This window comes from Heterodontus francisci, chromosome 4 (assembly GCF_036365525.1).
Source record: "Heterodontus francisci isolate sHetFra1 chromosome 4, sHetFra1.hap1, whole genome shotgun sequence".
Taxonomy (NCBI): domain Eukaryota; kingdom Metazoa; phylum Chordata; class Chondrichthyes; order Heterodontiformes; family Heterodontidae; genus Heterodontus; species Heterodontus francisci.
In genome coordinates, this window is record NC_090374.1 from 104,394,647 (window position 1) to 104,413,482 (window position 18,836).

At 43.5% G+C, this 18,836-nt stretch overlaps 1 protein-coding gene and 1 long non-coding RNA gene across 5 annotated transcripts in view; one reads left to right on the plus strand and one right to left on the minus strand.

The window, feature by feature from the left end:
• Positions 1 to 18,836, plus strand: part of LOC137369169 (GRAM domain-containing protein 2B) — a 167,157-nt gene that overhangs the window by 81,682 nt on the left and 66,639 nt on the right. Inside the window, exon 1 of one of the 4 annotated variants that reach the window (XM_068029938.1) lies at positions 1,742 to 2,153. The exons of 2 other annotated variants lie outside the window; for them this stretch is intronic. In XM_068029938.1, coding sequence (XP_067886039.1) covers positions 2,062 to 2,153 — 92 coding nt within the window. In that variant the 5' untranslated portion in view covers positions 1,742 to 2,061. Of the gene's footprint in view, positions 1 to 1,741; positions 2,154 to 17,877; positions 18,523 to 18,836 lie in introns of those variants that run through there. One more of the 4 variants, XM_068029939.1, reaches the window with a different exon arrangement.
• On the minus strand, positions 12,971 to 17,972 carry LOC137369170 (uncharacterized). The gene is made up of 3 exons (XR_010974886.1): positions 17,006 to 17,972; positions 16,641 to 16,780; positions 12,971 to 15,469 (listed from the first exon to the last, which is right to left on the minus strand). It is a non-coding gene; the product is annotated as an uncharacterized lncRNA (long non-coding RNA).

Genomic DNA, 18,836 nt, shown 5'->3' on the forward strand with positions numbered 1-18,836 from the left:
TCAGATACAGGAGAAATGCCCCTCTACATTGCTTTCATTGATCTCACCAAAGCCTTTGACCTCGTCAGCAGACGTGGTCTCTTCAGACTACTAGAAAAGATTGGATGCCCACCAAAGCTACTAAGTATCATCACCTCATTCCATGACAATATGAAAGGCACAATTCAACATAGCGGCACCTCATCAGTCCCCTTTCCTATCCTGAGTGGCGTGAAACAGGGCTGTGTTCTCGCACCCACACTTTTTGGGATTTTTTTCTCCCTGCTGCTCTCACATGCGTTCAAGTCTTCAGAAGAAGGAATTTTCCTCCACACAAGATCAGGGGGCAGGTTGTTCAACCTTGCCCGTCTAAGAGCGAAATCCAAAGTACGGAAAGTCGTCATCAGGGAACTCCTCTTTGCTGACGATGCTGCTTTAACATCTCACACTGAAGAGTGTCTGCAGAGTCTCATCGACAGGTTTGCGGCTGCCTGCAATGAATTTGGCCTAACCATCAGCCTCAAGAAAACAAACATCATGGGACAGGACGTCAGAAATGCTCCATCCATCAATATTGGCGACCACGCTCTGGAAGTGGTTCAAGAGTTCACCTACCTAGGCTCAACTATCACCAGTAACCTGTCTCTAGATACAGAAATCAACAAGCGCATGGGAAAGGCTTCCACTGCTATGTCCAGACTGGCCAAGAGAGTGTGGGAAAATGGCGCACTGACACGGAACACAAAAGTCCGAGTGTATCAAGCCTGTGTCCTCAGTACCTTGCTCTATGGCAGCGAGGCCTGGACAACATATGTCAGCCAAGAGCGACGTCTCAATTCATTCCATCTTCGCTGCCTCCGGAGAATACTTGGCATCAGGTGGCAGGACCATATCTCCAACACAGAAGTCCTTGAGACGGCCAACATTCCCAGCTTATACACACTACTGAGTCAGCGGCGCTTGGGATGGTTTGGCCATGTGAGCCGCATGGAAGATGGCAGGATCCCCAAAGACACATTGTACAGCGAGCTCACCACTGGTATCAGACCCATCGGCCGTCCATGTCTCCGCTTTAAAGACGTCTCCAAATGCGACATGAAGTCCTGTGACATTGATCACAAGTCGTGGGAGTCAGTTGCCAGCGTTCGCCAGAGCTGGCGGGCAGCCATAAAGGCGGGGCTAAAGTGTGGCGAGTCAAAGAGACTTAGCAGTTGGCAGGAAAAAAGACAGAAGCGCAAGGGAACAGCCAACTGTGTAACAGTCCCAACAAACACATTTTTCTGCAGCAGCTGTGGAAGAGCCTGTCACTCTAGAATTGGCCTTTATAGCCACACCAGGCGCTGCTCCACATACCACTGACCATCTCCAGTCGCTTACCCATTGTCTCTCGAGATAAGGAGGCCAAAGAAGAAAAGAAGATAATAAAACCTCAATAAAGTGTGGAGACTACCACTCAATGATTGTGAACTTATGTTTGATTACTACTTCTGCGAGGTTCCAGCAGCAAAGTATTTCCTCCCCGCCCCGTGTTACCTGACATTGTGCAATCAAAGGACTCATTGTTATCGAAATGCATGGGCACCTGGTGAAGTAATATGCTGTCTAAATTATTCAGCTACATCATTGGTAGCTGCAAGAGATTCGAGGGTTGCTTGTGTACAAACTGCGTGCCTGCAAAACTAACAGGAGTTTTGTTTACAACTGAATGAAGTATCCAGGAGGGGGTGGGACGCACTTAGGTTAATGCTGCAGAATTGGAGATGTTTCCTCTGGACAATAGACGGATTGTTCAGCAAAATTTAAAATAATGTTTCCATCCGTGCTTCGAGAAAGTTTGCGACAGTTGCTTATCCAAGTTAAGTTCTCCTTGTTAGATTGCCGAACAGTTCTTTTTCTTTGGCTTTTTTTTTAGGGAAGGCTCACTTTTTTTTTTGGACGGGGCCCAGGAGTACTAATTAAAGCCTACTCACGTCTGCCTGGAACAAAGAACGTCCCTTCTTGTCCGTAGTGAGATCCAGGGAGCTTTTGACACTGTTAAAGATAGTTTGATGTGAGTGAAGTAATTCCCGAGAACGAGTCCTAATGATTGAGCAAAGTCAGAATTGTGTTTTTGGGGAAGAATTGAAGTCTACAAGATTTCCTAGTAAAAAAGACTCTAAAAACGTTTCATTTAAGTAAGTACAATTTTCCCTCGTGTTATTTTAAATTGCTGTTGCTAAAGGCTGTATTGTGTGCTAAAGAACGTCTGATTTTGAAACTTGACAACTTTAGTGCAGTTTTTTTTGTTCATATACGCATTGATACTGTCAACTTTGTTTCAAGTTTATTTCTGGCTTACTGGGCCTCAAATATTGTTTGAAAAGTGATTCATGTTTAAAGCTAATATTTAGGTGTCTTATAAAGCACCATATTGTTTCATTTCCTTGCAAGTTACCTTGCAAATGTGTAAGTTGCACCCATGATGGAATGCATTTGGTGAGGATCACTATAAATAAACAGACACAACATTAATGCCCGAGTTGAACTGCACCCCAGCATGAATCACATCATTCCAGGGAAGGGATGAACACACAGTAGTTTCTCAATGAAGGAAATTATAAGCACATGCTAATGTTGAACTTTTTATTTAAGTTCCATAAGTATGTTTTCCTAGCTTCTTCAATTATGCACTATATAACTGCTATAATTTTTATTGTGTGGAAAAAGTCCGAAACAAGCAATTATATTTTAGATGCAAATCTTTAGCAAGAAGTACTTGATACATGTCAGTGTTTTTTAAAAGTCAAAGCTTTTCCTTTCCAACAAAAAGAAGAAACTTGATCTTCAATCCAACAGCACAGGCAGACTTTTTCATGTCCCTTGAAAATTTACACAGGTACCATAATTGCTGACACTAAAGGTGCAATTATACTGTCACCTTTGTATCAGTTATTTTCACAACAATGGAAAATAATTCCACAACCAGCTGCTGATCTGAAATAAAAACAAAGTGCTGGAGATAGTCAGGTCTGGCAGCATCTGTGGAGAGAGAAACAGAGTTAACCTTTCAAGTCTGTGACCTTTCATTAGAACTAAGCTGCTGATCTGACTGATTCACCATGGTGAGGTTTCTGTGGAGGCCATTGTACCCGACTTGAGCTTGCCACTCCATGAGAAAAGAAAGACTTGGATCTATACAGCAGTTTTTCTAACCCCAGGACATCCTAAAGCACTTCAGAGCCAATGAAAAACTTTTGAAGTGCAATCACTGTTGTAATGAAGGAAATGCAATTTGCGCATAGCAAGGTCCCACAAACAGCAATGTGATAATGAGCAGATAATCTGTTTTATGATATTGTGTAGCACAGAAGGAGGCCATTCAGTCCATTGAGTCAACAGCTCCTTCAAAGAGCAATTCAGTCAGTCCTCCCTTTAGTGGTTGGTTGAGGGATAAATATTGGCTAGGAAAATAGGGAAAATTCCCTGCTCTTTTTTGAAATAGTGCCATGGGATCGTTTATATCCACCTGAGAGAGCAGACAGGGCCTTGGTTTAAGGTCGGATTGAAAGACTGCAGCTCCCCCAGCATAGCACTCCTCAGTAATGTGCTGTAGTGACGGCCTAGATTTTGTGTCTGGAGCAGAACCTGAAGAAGGAAGCAGGCATCATTCCTCGAGCAGGGGAATGGGGTGAGGCCAGAAACCATGGAGAAACGTAGGCAGCAAGCACTGAGGGTACGTGGCTAGAAGCAGTCCAGGGCACACAGTCAAACACTGAGTACTGGCACAGGTTGTAGGAGCAAACCAAACTGGGGATTGCCCATTTGAGGTGCTGCAGCAAAAAGTGGAATGGACAACAGTGATGTGAAGCAGAAGCATTGAACAGCAGTCAAGAAATGCTGTAGAGGCAGCGAAGCTGGAAGAGAATATGAAAATGCCTTTCTGAGGAGCAGGCTGTAGGTTATGCAGCATGATCCAAGAGTGGAAACAGCATCTCACGATTGAGCCACAAATTTCTGACTCCAACTTGAGAGTGTTTCCATTGAGGTTTTGCTCAAACTTTGGAATGACCCAATCCAAGCTCTCAATATCTAAAATGGAAGCACGACTGGGATGGAGAGTGGTCATGTCAGAAGAATCTTGTGAAGGAAATCACACCTGCCAAATGGAAATATATTAATTTCGTTAAATGGGACACGATTTGAAACCTTTTTTTACTGGACATTGCAAATTACTTGTTTAAAAAAGCAGAACTGACCAGCTAAAAACATGGTTGCACATTTGCATTCTGGGAAGACAAGGACCAGCTGCAAGACTGTTGAGTAGAGAGACAATGGGAGTACTCACTGATTCAGTTAGCAAGATGGGTTTTGTCAAGTGTGGTGATGAACATCCTTTGACTGTGTGTAAGAGCCAGAACTCCACCCCTCACCCTGTATGTCTGGAAAGCTTTGAAATCCAAGAAGCTGCCATTTCAAACTAAGTTGGCCACATGACCTACCTGCTGGCCAAACTGGGGCTTTTTGAATTGTGCCTCACAAAGGAAAAAGACTGTAACTGGACTGGCAGAAGAAAAACTCTGTCTCTGTCTCTCCAGCAAAGTCCCAGGGAACCCACGGTGGCAGCTTAGACTTTGAGACGACAGACAAAGCCTCTCTTTGGCCTGCTGGTACCAGAGAAACAGGTCTGGAATTGTGCACTTGGCCCCAACGAGGACTCCCAGACCTTGACTGCAATCAAGGACATTACATCAAAGACACAAAAGACAGTACCTTATTTCATTTTATTGCCAACTCTACTTCAACCTCCCCCCCAACTCTTTCTTCCCCTCTACTTATTTGTGTGTCTTATGCATGAGAGCGTGGCTGTGTCACGTATTTTAGTAACTTTAACTGGGTTAGATAAGGCTAATAAACTTACATCTTTCTTCTTTAAACCTAAGAAAATCTGTCTGCTACATTTGCAATTGTAATGCGAGTGCAGTGAGACCCATTCCTCACCTGGTTGTAGCAATGTATTTTCATTAGACAAACCTCGATGTGCATCAACTGCTCACTGTAGTTGCCGGTCTTGAGTTACAAGTTTCTGGTGACACAATATAAATGTATTCCAAGAATATGGTTTTGATCAAAATACAACTTGATATGAGAAGTTCTGGACAAAAGTATGAGAACCTGAGCTCTAATCCTAGAACAACTTGAGAAAGTTTTATGTAATAATTTAATGCAAACAAAATTAATTGCATCATAGCCCACACAGTGCACTCATTTCTATTAAATACATAATGTGCAACATTTTTCATTCTCTTCTCTCTTTCCCACCCCCATGATACAACAAGTAAAGCTTTACAAGTACTTGAAATTGTATTTTTCAAATGTCACAAGACTTTACTAGAAACAAACTACTACTTGTATAGAACTTTCCTTACAGTGGTGCACTAGCTCTAACAAATCTCATTACCCCTTCTTGTGAATTAGGATCACAAGGTTGAGTTTTTAAACTAGAGCTAGTTTAATTTGGTATCCGTTTGATTCTGGCTTTGCATAGGAGGCAATGCAAGAATAACACACACCTACTTGGATTGGTGTGACTAAGGGTAATTCAGCTCCCCATATGGATTTTGCACTGTTGATTTATTTTCTATTGATTCAACTGTCCTGTTGGCTCTTTTTCAATCAGAAAGCATACAGTGTTACAGATTCTTTATAAAATTGAAAGGCAGGTATTGTGCTAGCTGCAGTCACTGTGTAATGCAAAAGAGTAAATGAGAGACTAAGTCTTGGAGATGCCATATGGAACCGCTTGTATATGGTGGTAGGATGCATAGAAGCTTCAATTGTGATTTCTGTTTGTTATTTGTTCCTTTCACAAAATGAGAAATAACTGAAATGTATTAAAAAAGTTCTAATGTGAAGCTGCGTAAGTTAGAGTTTTTTTTGGCATATCGAAAGGACTACGTGAAAAAGTATTTTTTATCTTTATTAGAAATACTTGAAATGCATTGCATTTCATCAAAATCTGAGTAGATTTGAATATAGATCCTTTGGTAGATAAGCCTTTTTTCTATAGGACTGAAAAAAACATAGGGAAATGAGTGAAAGTTGCCAGCCGGTTAAAGTGATTCATGGGGTGGTGGGGGAAGGGGGAGAGGGTCATTGACATGGCATCTGAGTCACACACAGTGGGTTGCTCCTGTAGAATAGCAGAGAGACTTTCAAGATGCAGTTGGCAACAGAAATAGCAGTTCAATTAATTTCCTGTGTGCGTATACTGCCACTTCCCATTAACTTTTAGGAGCAATGCTTGGAATATCTGATTATCAAAGTTGAGTAAAGCTGTTTCCCTTCAGTCTTCACCCTACTGTGTCTAAATTTGGAAGTAATTCTTCAGCCAAAAACAATAACTAGCAATACGCTCATGGGAGTGGAACTAAAGTACTGTGGAAAGCCTTTGACAACAAAGGGAATGAAGCTAGAGCATTTGAAATAGGCTTGGGAGGAAGGGAGTATAGCAAGTTGGAGCACTTGGTGGGGAGGCCCAGCAGAGTAGGTAAAAATGCATGGAGTGAAGGGTTGGGGGAGATACTGAATTGTAAAAAGAAAAATGTCACTGCTTTGTCTTTTGTGTTGTATGGTTAGATTGGAGCAGTGTTGGGATCTTATTTGTCCATGATATCATGAAATCATTGGCACTGTTAGAGGTTCACTACTGTTTGTAGAAACATTTTTAATAAACTGTGTAGGTATCAAAGGTTAGTGCAATAAATTATTTTCTGATACCAGAGCACCATATACTTAAGCTTTTTAATTTTATGTAACCCTATTTATACTGGATTTTACTAGCAGTCAACAACAAGGTCAACAGATCTCTAGTTTCAGTTCAGAAATGCTGGGCAGTTCTATAAGCAAATCTCACCCGGTTGGTATTCTAGTATCTGGTTTGTACAATGTATCCTTTTAATAACAAATGAAATGCACAACTCAACATTTTGTAAATAAATCAGAAGTATAAAATCTGAAGTATATTTGAAATTGTGTTTTTCTGGATATTTCTGATCAAAACACCACTGCATGGTCCAGGCGATATCTGACCAAAGATTTTGGAAACAGTAAATCAATCTCTCAGCTGGATTCTTAAATGCCTGAGCTGTCTGCCTTCTTACTTCAAAGCCATCAGATGTCAGCTTAGTTTTTTAGAAAGATTACACATCCATTGTTTGACCTGTTCCTTGAACCCATAAGCCTCTGAACTGCTACCATATCATTAGCCAGCAGCCAGTTGACAACTCTTATTCCATCCAAAAACAAAAGACATAGTGAATGGCTCTGATACTGAAGCTTTGGTGTCTATTTTTGAGTTTAAACAAACCTCTATTTCATATCTGTTTGCACCATTTCACTTTAGCTTGAGACTGACAGCTCTACAAATTGGTTATACAAAGGACAGGTCTAACTAAATTTTCCTTCTACACTTACAAGTGCAAGTTCAGAGATGTCATGGAATAAGCAGTTGATCTGACATCTCTAGCCATGGACCTGGTACAGAAAAAATTGTCGCAAATATGTCAAAGGATTTTTTAATTTTAGAATTAATCAAAGACAATCGCAACAGTTAAAGGGAAATAACCTGTGTCAAATAAATGTTTTGAAGAGTCAACTGGAAAGATAAAGTTACTGTTACTGAAGTGTGTATGAATCTTCAGGTATTGATATTAAAAAATGTGGTAAAATGAGTAAATAGTTGGTTGATGCATGGAAAACACCGGGTAAATGGATGTTATTTGGTTTGGAGAAGTTTTGGAAGTGATCTACTCCAGGGGTTGGTTGGCAAAAGTGACACAAGGAAAAACTTCTCCACACAGCGAGTGGTTAGGATCTGGAATGCACTGCCTGAGAGTGTGGTGGAGGCAAGTTCAGTCGAGGCGTTCAAAAAGGAATTAGACTGTCCTGAAAAGGAAGAACATACAGGGTTATGGGGAGAAGGCGGGGGAATGGCATTCGGTGAATTGCTCATTTGGAGAGCCAGTGCAGACATGATGAGCCGAATGGCCACCTCCAGTGTTTGTGCCAATTCTGAGTCCACATTTTTTTCTCCATATACATAAAAAGTAAGGAGGGTTAAGAGTTCAGGAAGACACAGTTGGCAGATGCGATTTAGTGGGGAGAAGTGTGAGGTAATACATTTTTGGAGAAAAAAGCAAAGAATGGAGTCTATACTCCATATAAAGATGCTAACGGTTATGGACGAAGAAGGGGACCTGCATGTTCAAATCATCATTCCTCAAAAGTGAGTGCAGGTAGACAAAGCCATAAAAAAGGGCAAACAGAAAATTGCCAAGGTTTTGTTAACAGCACCTCCCAAACTGTCTAACTGCACCTCCTAGAAAAACAGGGGCAGCAGGTGCATGGGAACACATCATCTCCCAAGTCACACGCCATCCTGACTTGGACACGTACTGCTTTTGCTTCATTGTTGCTGGTTTAAAAATAACTCCCTACCTAACAGCATTGTTGGAATTCCTTCACCACATAGACTGGATCAGTCTAAGAAGATGGTCTGCAAACACCTTTTGAGAACAACTGGTGATGAGCAATAAATGACGGCTTTGCCAATGACACCAATATCCAGACAATTAAATACAAATTGTTTTATAATTTGAGGGCATAGTCTATTAGTATAACAAACTAATGATAAACCAAACATTGGTTAGACCATAGTTACAGTACTGTGTGCAGGTTTAAGTGCCCCATTATTGCAAGGATATTAAAGCCACAGTGAGCATACAGCATATATTCAACAGGATGATGGCAGGAATAGTAAACTGTAGCTAGGAGAAAAGACTTGCGACAACTGTTTCCATTAGAGCAGAGAAGGCTAAGGGAAGATTTAACAGGTTTTTAAATTTTAAGTGTTTTGGTGACTAAGGAAAAACTCTTTCCTTTGATCTGAAGTCAGTGACAAAAGAGTCTTAATTTAAAATTATCACTAAGGAAGAGCCAGGTTATGTGAGATTTCTTTATGCAGTTGGTTACTGGAAGATGATTTACTACAAGGAGTGGTTGAGACCATTGCATTTTTTTTTAAAGGGATGTTGAATAAATATTTGAAGCAGAGGAAGATGCAGGACTATAGGGGGAGAGTGGGATAGTGAAACTAATTTCATTTGCTGTAGCAAAGAGGTGATAGTTACAGTGGACTGAGTGGCTCTCTCCTGTGCTGTAAGTTTCATTCATGGTAAAGATCAGTGTTAATGTTGGATTCATCTCATGAGATAAGCTAGAAGATGAGGTTAAAGATGGCTAGCCAGCTTCTGAGCTTCAGAAAATGGCTAGGCCTCATAACATAACAATTGTAGTGATAGAAAAATGTTCAAAGTTTTTCTAATCCAATGGGAGTTCCTATAAGTGGTTACTTCCATGCATCATCATAGCTTAATAATAGTGAGCGTCGCTCAGATACTAACGTTATGACAATTCCCCTCCTGCCTATCTTCTGCTACCTCCCCTTCCTAGAAGACAACTCTTGGCAGAGCACAGTTCAGTGGGTGCCAGTAGGCTTCTATTACTGTGGCCAAGTAGCTATTTTTTAGTGTTTGAGTTTTGACAAGGTATTTGACTCTGGTGGATAACATGGCTGAGCTTCAACTTTGCCTGATGTCTACGTTAAAGGAAAGGAAACCTAACTGAGCTTTGTGGGCTACCCCCTCCATAGGCTAGGATGATTGTGCTTCAACTGGCCCCAATTTTAGATATTGGCACAGACAGGGATTGTACCTGGCATTTTCTACACTGCATTTACCCAATATGGTATCAAGAGAACTTTATAAAGAAAAATAATTGTCAAGAAAAATGAGTTGGCTGTACTTGCAGCATTCTGTTTTCTATTGCTATGTCTCAACGTGGCCATTTGGACACCGTATAATCGTGTTTTGTTTACAGATGTTTGGCAATAATATGGCCAAAGTCCATACGAAGCAAATCAATGTTTACATGACATTGCGTTTGGCCACAAAGTTTGAGCTTTAAAAGTTAAGTAGAGTCCTAAGGTCAAATTCACTCCAGTCACTAATGGTAAATGTTGTCACTAAGAATAGTTCAGTCTAAAGTATTTGTTGATTTGCCAGCAATCAGACTGAGTCACTACTGTTATGTTAGATGTGTACTCTGCCGAGAATGTGACCCAACCTAACAAAAATTCCATACACGTTATTGGTTTTTAAAAGGAAAACTGCCTAAATTACAAAGAATAAACTGAATCTCAAACACTGCAATATCTAGTTTCAAGTAGTAATTTCACCACTTCAGTTGAGAGAGAGAAACCTGCACTTGATAACAGCCCAAGAGCAGCAACTATTCATTGCATTTGTGATGACCTTTTAATCACTGGTTCCCACACTGCTACCGAACACATGCACACTTATCATAGAATTGCAGCTTTATTAGGGCAGTCTCTGAACTTTTAAGATTACTGTACTACAGGGAACCGGTTTGAGTCTGGAACTCACAAAGCAACATGGGCTAGTTAGACCCAGCTGTGATGTTTACAGTGTGTGACTAGAGGAAATCTGAGAAGAAAAAAATTGCATTTTGCAATCACAGGACATCCAAAAGTGCTTTACAGCCAATGAAATATCTTTGAAGTGTAGTCGGTGTTTATTTATTTAGAGATACAGCATTGAAACAGGCCCTTCAGCCCACCGAGTCTGTGCCGACCAACAACCACCCATTTATACTAACCCCACAGTAATCCCATATTCCCTACCACCTACCTACACTAGGGGCAATTTACAACAGGTAATGTAGGAAACATGGCAGCCAATTTTCATGCAGTAAGCTCCCAAAAACAGCAATATGTAATGATCAGATAATCTGGTTTTGTGATGTTGAGAAAAAAATATTGGCCAGGTCACTCGGGAGAACTCGCCTGTGCACTTGTAAAAGATCCATGGCATTATTTTCGTCCACCTAAGAGGGCAGATGGTTTAACATCTCATCTCGTTCAAAAGGTAGCACCCCTGACAATACAACATTCCCTCCATCGTGCACTGAAGTGTGATTTTTAATTTTCTTTTTGTGCTCAAGTCCCGGAGTGCGACTCAAACCTTCTGACTCGGAGGAGAGTGCTACCAATTGAGCCACAGCTGACACGTTAATGCAGTTCTGCATGCTTGTGTTTGCACAGAGTTGCAATAATAGGTACCAGCCAGCGATTTAGATATTGATATTGATTTTAAAAAAGCTAACTTTCCATCCCTTTTTATATTTAAAAGATAGAAAATTATCTTTTAGAAAGTTTCTAAGCCATGCTAAGGAGGCAAGTGCTGAGGTTTGTACTCAGCCCTACATTGATTGGGTATTGAGGCTCGAGGACGTGAAGCAATTCCATCTCGTCTTGCCCCTTTTGGGATGCTCATCAGTGGGTGGCCCTGAAACCTCCTTGGGAAGCTCTGGCCCACAACATGAGCCTTCCCTTGGAAATTCCTCCTGTGCCATACTGTTCTGCACAGAGGTATGTCCTCTGTAGGTGTTCCTGCAAACACTCCATTCCTGTGCCTCTACTTTCCGTGCACACATACTGTGGCAAAATATCTTGTCATGTAGCAAAGGTGAGCATCCCCAATGAAAGAGGCCAAACTTCATGTAAGGTTCCATCCCTTCCATAGCCCTGAACTCTCATCTTTCTCCAGTTTCTCTCTTCTCTCCCCTCATGCCCTCCTAGAATGCCAAGATAACTCTTAACATCTTTTCTCTACTGCAAACCAGCTTCTAAAGCTCAATTCCACTGTCTCTTCCACCCTTGCCTCCAACAAATGCAAGGAGCTCATGGACATCTGTCATTGAGACCATCCGTTGAGCTGCTTCTGCTGCCACTCTCCCTTTGCCCAAGCCCTGAACTCTCATCTTTCTCCCAGTTTCTACCCTATTTTCCATCATGCTGTTTCCAGACTCATCTTGTCCATGAGACCCACCTCCGGGTTCCCATGTCAGCTGATATTAATGTTTCTCTTCGGGTAATATCTGCACCCACCCCACCCCCCCAAAAAAAAAACCCTTGACCCCTCCATGCTAGCAAACGAGCATCCATCCTCCGAAGTCCATGAACATGCTGTCGCCTCCTAAATCTGTGCCCATCTTTCCTGGAGCTCCATGATGGAACCCCTCCAATCCGGTTTCTGCCCTTCCACAGTCCCGAAACTGCTCTTCTCAAAGTCACAAGTGACAACTTGTGATTGTCACAAAGGTAAACTATCCCTCTTTGTCCTTCTTGACCTGTCTACAGTCTTTGACACAGTGGACCACATCATTCTCCTCAGCCCCTTCGCTGTCATCTCGCTGAGTGTGACTACTTTTGCCTGGGTCCACTTGTAATCTATCAAGTCGTAGCCTGCAATGGCTTATTTTTCTACTCTCACCATTACCTCTGGTGCTCCCAAGGATCTATCCTTGGCCCCCTCTTATTTTTCATCTACATGCTTTCCCCTCTGTGACATCATCCAAAAAATAGCATCAGTTTCCATTTGTATGCTGATGACACCCAAGTCTAACTCATCACCCCTCGCTCAACCCTTCCACTGTCTCCAAATTGCCTGACTACTTGTCTGACATTTAATACTGGATGTGCAGAAATTTCTAACTAAATATTGGGAAGACCGAAGCCATTGCCCCAGATTTTGCGGTCAATGGCGAAACATTTGCTGCTGTCCACAAAGATCCAGCAGTCTTTGTGGCATGGTTTTTCCCTTTCCTGACAGTAGTTTACATTTGGTGCTAAGTCAGTGGTAGTGATGTGAACAAGCAGGTAAGCAACCAATCGCACAGAAAACCAGGAAGTTAAAAGTGCTTCATATCTTTTTTTTATTTACATTTTCAGATGGTGAAATAAATGAATGGATTAAGATAGAAGCTAAATTAAAGAAAAACTTTAAAATTGTTTACTTACATGTGGAATTTTATCATTATGGAGAAATTTAACATTCCACAAATGTAAAATTAGCTTCTCAAGCCAATGAGGGTGTTTAGCAGTAATTATGAAGTAAGTACACTGTTTAAAAACTCAGTTACACCTCATTCAACAAGGGGCAACTTTTTCGAGGACTTTTTTTTACAGCAAGACTAACGCCCAAAGAGTGGAAGTTCTCATCACTTGAAGTGATACATTTTGGTAGGAAGATCGAGCTACAGGAACAGAGACTTGGGGGTATATCTGTACAGATCATTGAAGGTGGCAGGACAGGTTGAGAAAGTGGTTAAAAAGACAACATGGGATCCTGGGCTTTATAAACAAGAGGCATAGAGTACAAAAGCAAGCACGTTATGATGAATCTTTTATAAAACACTGGTTCAGCCTCAACTAGAGTATTGTTCAATTCTGGCCACCACACTTTAGAAAGGATGTGAAGACATTGGCGAGGATCCAGAAAAGGTTTACAAGAATGGTTCCAGGCATGCGAGCATTAATTTACATGGGTAAATTGGAGAAACTGGGGCTCTTTTCCTTAGAGAAGAGAAGGTTGAGAAGAGATTTAATAGAGGTGCTCAAAATCATGAGGGGTCTAGTTAGAGTAGATAGAGAAACTGTTCCCATTGGCAGAAGGGTCAAAAACCAGAGGACATCGATTTTAAGGTGATTGGCAAAAGAAGCAATGGCAACATAAAGAAAATCTCTTTTTATGCAGCAAGTGGTTAGGATCTGGAATGCACTGCTTGTGAGGGTGGTGGAGGCAGATTCAATTGTCGCTTTCAAAAAGGAATTGGATAAGCATCTAAAGAGAGAATTTTCAGGGCTACAGGGAAAGTATGTGCGTTAGGACTAGAAGAGTTGCTATTGCAGCGAGCTGGCATGGACACGGGCTGAATGGCCTCCTGTGCAGTAACTATTCTATTATTCTATGAATTCACCCTCTGGAGAAGCAAAAAATCACTGACCGACACTTCTAGATTTCCACATTATTCCAGAAGTTGCTGAGCATTTTAGTGGAGTAAGGATAGCGAATGCTGACAGTTCTGGTGTCATTACCACTACAAAATCCAGGCCATTGTCTTTTGGCCCTCATCACAAACTCCTTTCCCTGGCTACTGACTCCATCCTGCTTCTTGGCAACTGTCTTCAGCTGAACCAGCCCGTTCACAATCTTGGTGGCCTATTTCACCTCGAGATGAACTTCCGGGCCATATATCTGCACCATCAGTAAGACCACCAATTTTCACACATGTAACTTCACCTGACTCTACCGCTGCCTCCGTTCACCTGCTGAAACTCTTCTCCATGCTTTTGTTACCTCTAGACTTATCTATTTAATACTTTCCTAGCTGCCCTCCAATCTTCCATCCTCGTTAAGCTTGAAGTCAAACCAAACCCTGCTGTCCATGTGCTAAAGTGCACCAGGTCCTGTTTGTCCATCATCCTTTTCTCTCTGACCTACATTGGCAACCAGTTAAGCAACACCTCAATTTTAAGATTCTCATCCTTAAATTGAAATCCCTCCATGGTCTCGCCCCTCTGCTATCTCTGTAGTTTCCTACAGCCCTCCATGATATCTGCCCTCCTTCGTATTCCTGATTTTAATCACTCACAGCCCTGAGGCAAAAAGCTCTTGAATTCTCTCCTTTATTCCATGGCTGGGATTTTCCAGACCTGTTGTGGATGGCCTTGGTGGGGTGCCACTTGCTTTCTCAACACACCCCACCCTCACCCAGGTTGGTGGGGCGAGGTAGTGGGGTGTAAAATTGCGTGGGGTGGCATCAGCACAGAGCTCCGACGTTATCAGGCCAGGTTGGTATTTTACCAGCAGCGGATGGCTAGTGAAGAGAGATTGGTACGCTCTTCTGGAAAACCCCAGCAACTGAGAGCTAGTTAAGTTTATGAAACATCCAATTGAACGGTGTTTTACAGAGAGTGCACAGGGTCACAGGGTGTCAGAGCCCTGGCAAGTATTTAAGGGTGGCAGCTGAAGTCATTCCTGCACTCAGCCTCAGTGAGGTCGGGCTTTTTGTTTTCACAGGAAGGCTGGTGCAACGTGGCCAGAGCAATTTGCATCAAGGAGGAGGGCGTTGACATTTAGGGTCGAGCCCCCATCCTGCCATCTAGCTGCTGACACGTGTCATTAAGAGGGAGCTAAGTGAGGGTGGGGTGTGTTGTGCTTTGCACAATTTTCTGCAGAGGGGGGTAGGCCCTGGCCAGTGAGGATTTGTTGCAGTGAGAGGCATCCTCAGCCACAAAATTCAGAAAGACATGACTGGCCGCCTGGAAGGTGCAATGATCTAAGTGCAAGGAAGGCTCTCGCAGCGCTCATACATACTGAATTCAAATGACCCTCCCCACATCATCCTTCCAGCTATATATAGGTCCACTTTCATTTTCCACTGTTACAAAGTCACTTCGGTTGCAAGCCTAGCCTCCCTTGCCCAATGCCACCTGGCCCTTCTGGATGGTCCAAAAGAGGACTACACACGCCACGGTTCCTCCCAAACAGCCCCTGGGGTGAGCCAGAGCACTCCTGCATTTCCAGAGAGCCTAAAATAATAGATGGAAAGTGGTGAGAACAAATTATACCTTTTTTATTACAAACATTATCAGACACAAGCAGTGACATCTTAATTCTGTTCACCCATGAAGCCCAAATGCATCTAATGTGTTTTCTTAATGCTCTTGCATGGTTCTCCCCCTTCAGTGCCAGCTGTAGTGGAGGCAGGCTGATGACCTTGCTGCCCCCTGGCCTGGGCCGACCTTGGTCGCCATCCTCTGTCTGAGGCCTGACAGGTCATGGCATGCTGAGAAGCTCCTGCCCAAGTGTAGGACCCTCCTCTGTCATCACAGCAACTTGAGGCACAGGTGTAACTGACAGCGAAACTGAGGAGTCACTGCCCACACTAGGAGCGCCCTGAGACAAGCCCCCAGATGTAAAAGGTAGCCACCTCTTTTCCCTCACAAAACATACTTGTGCTCTCTGCTGACTTGAAATGGATGAGGACAGGGGAAGACTCCAGGCGCCTCATCCCCCTCTCACCATGCCACTGCTGACTAGCGCTCATGGGCAGCGATGACCTGCTGGTCTGCAGGCATCTGCCAGCATCCACTAACTGGTCTGCTGGTTGTGGCTCTCCAGTAGAGTCACCAGTCTCTTGATTGAGGAGGACACACATGCAGGTGAGAGGGAAATCACAGCTCTCCTGGCCTGAATGAACTCCTCCACTGTCCAAGCCAGTGTGCGCATACCCTCTAGAATCCCCACAGATCTTCACAAGCTCACGCATCAACCTGGAGCTTAGCTTGGGCCTGGCTTCACACACTCCTCCCAGTGTCAGTGGCCTTGGCTGACACAGCCTTCGAAAGCTGGTGCTCTCATCAGGTTGTGACCCCCAGATCTACTCAAACACATACCCACTAACATGAAAGTATCTGTGCTGATGGAGGGTGCATGGAGGAATGATGTGACTCTACACCCTCTTCCTCAAGTGAGCAACTGTCCTCCAGATGGGGGCAGCTCTCTGTTCTTGTGGATAACCTGCGTGAGAGAACCAAACGATCAAAGGATTTTGCCCTTCAAAACACAAGCCTCTAGAATTGCTTGGTGTTCATATTGATGTATGTACAGTGGAGGACACAGCACCATCCCTTGTGCTCATCTAAGGTTACCTCGTGCCTGCTCATGAAGCTACTAACCCTCTTGAAACTACATCCCTACCTCACTGTCATCGATAAAACTGCCACCATGCTGCCCTTCCAACTCGAGCTGCCTCTCCCATGGGCGTCAGCGTGGCTAGAAGTGGAACCCCACCATAGGTTTGAGCCCTTTTTTCCTTGGTGTTTTGGGGGCCTCCTCTCCTGTGGGAATATGGAAGAGAAATGTTAGTCGTCACACAAGAACAGGCACAGTGCCTAAATGGCTGGCACCCTAGCTGCTGACTTTGGGGCCACTGGCATGCATGTGGCTCGTGGCCCTTACCAAGCTGCATCCATTTCCTTCACAGGAGATGCTGCAGCCACACCCCACTGTCACTGACATGGTGGGTTGCTAACCCCTAGGGAAAACCGAAATGTGGTATTCACCCTTGCAGAGCACAAAGTCATTGATGTTCTTGGGGTTCCGCAGCCACATTCTCCGGTTGAACTCGGAGTTGCTGATCTCCTCCACAATTTCTGTCCAGTCTTGCTTGGTTAGGCTGGGAGATGGTCTCTTCATTTCTGTCCTGGGGAAGAGGAGCCACCCGCTCCCCATCTTGCCTGGGTAGCCTGGAGGTGAACATGCAGGGAGTCAACGTTGAACCGTGGGGCCACCCGGGATCTTCCTTCTGCCATGCTGACAAGCGCCTCGTTCCACAGGCCCTCACGTAAGCCTGCTGTGCTGACGTCTTGGCCTTCTCCCAATGGCAGGGCTGCACTGTTGGTTGGAGGTCTTGAAGGGAAAGGTCTGAGGCAGGAGGTTTGGAGTAGCTCTGAAGTCGGTGGATAAGGAGAACTGAAGCAGCATTTTTAAGCCCTTTTAAAGATGGCGCCAGCAAATCCGACTGCATCCGCCTCTGGCTGGTGAATGGTCGGCACACCTGCCTACCGGCCTGCGAGATCAGGGATTGTAGCACCAACCACTGCCGGTCTCGCCTTACTCTCCTCACTAATTCACGGAAAATTCCAGCCCTTATCTCTGAGCAAGCTTTCAGTCGTCTGCCCTAATATCTCATGTGGCTTGGTGTTGGTTGAGGGATAAAGAATTGACTTGGAGGGAAATCCTGGAAAGACTTAAGAATTAGTTAATTCAAGATATCGAGCCCTGAAGATTTAGATGTGAATATGCAGGATCTGTTCAGTATCCAATCGTTTGCAATGACGTATAGTGAAAAATGAATCTTGCTAAAAAAACCCACCCACTTGACTTGATAAATACTACAGGTCAACTTTGGTGTTATACATTACTTGTTTTTAAAGACTTCCAGGGCAAGTTGAAGTACGGGGCAGGAGAGAGAGAAAATGGAGGCAATAATAAACACTATGTAAAATATCCAACTGTATGGATCAGCTAGCCTTTCTTCCTCTCCTCCCCCTCTGCATGAGGCAGAATATAAAAGCAACTAATGACTTAAATCAAGGCAATGAGTGATTGAGTTTTAGACTGAGCTGTGTAGAGTGGTTAAGAGAATTCAAACTTTCTAATCAGTTTAATGGTCTGTATTTTTTCATGTCTCAGATGCCAATTAAAATTTTTTACAAGCATCTGAGTGACTGCCGTCAGGATCTCCGCTTCAGAGTGGCCTAGGAACTACAGCTAGTTCTCGTTCGCAGGGGAGAGTACAGTGGCAGCTGGTTACACAGCAGCGCTCGGATGGGAGGCTGATTTTTCTCAGTTGAAACGTTTGACCATATTCGAATTCTAGCCGAATTGCTTCATCCTTCAGAGAGTACACGGTTTCTCTGACCTCTCCGAACCCAGGCTGTGTTTCAGATGGCATCAAATTACAAGCTTGATGTGATGCAACAGTGTAGCATGTAGCAGGAAGTAGGGCGAAATTTCAACTTCGAGCAGACTACTTGTAAAGTCTCTGGATCGGAGAAACTTCAATGAACGCAGGGAGGTGGGAGTTCTTTTTGCTTCTAGCATTTGCTCACGCTGAGAATGTCCAGCCTAACTTTGGTAAAAGTCTGGATAGTTGGACTTTGTGTGGGTAGGCCCGCAGGTAGCGAGCCGGCTGTATATTTGCAAATATACCGATATCGTCGGTCCCTCCAGCGCAGGCTGACATCCTGTATTACATCGGTATACCATTTATAGAGATAGATGATGTTTGCTTAAAAAAAAATCCTTTGGCAATGGTTTCTAAAGCTGTGTGTGACCCCGCTCGGTTTGCGCCTCCACTATTGCACAGAGAGTTTCCCCGTGATCTCTGCC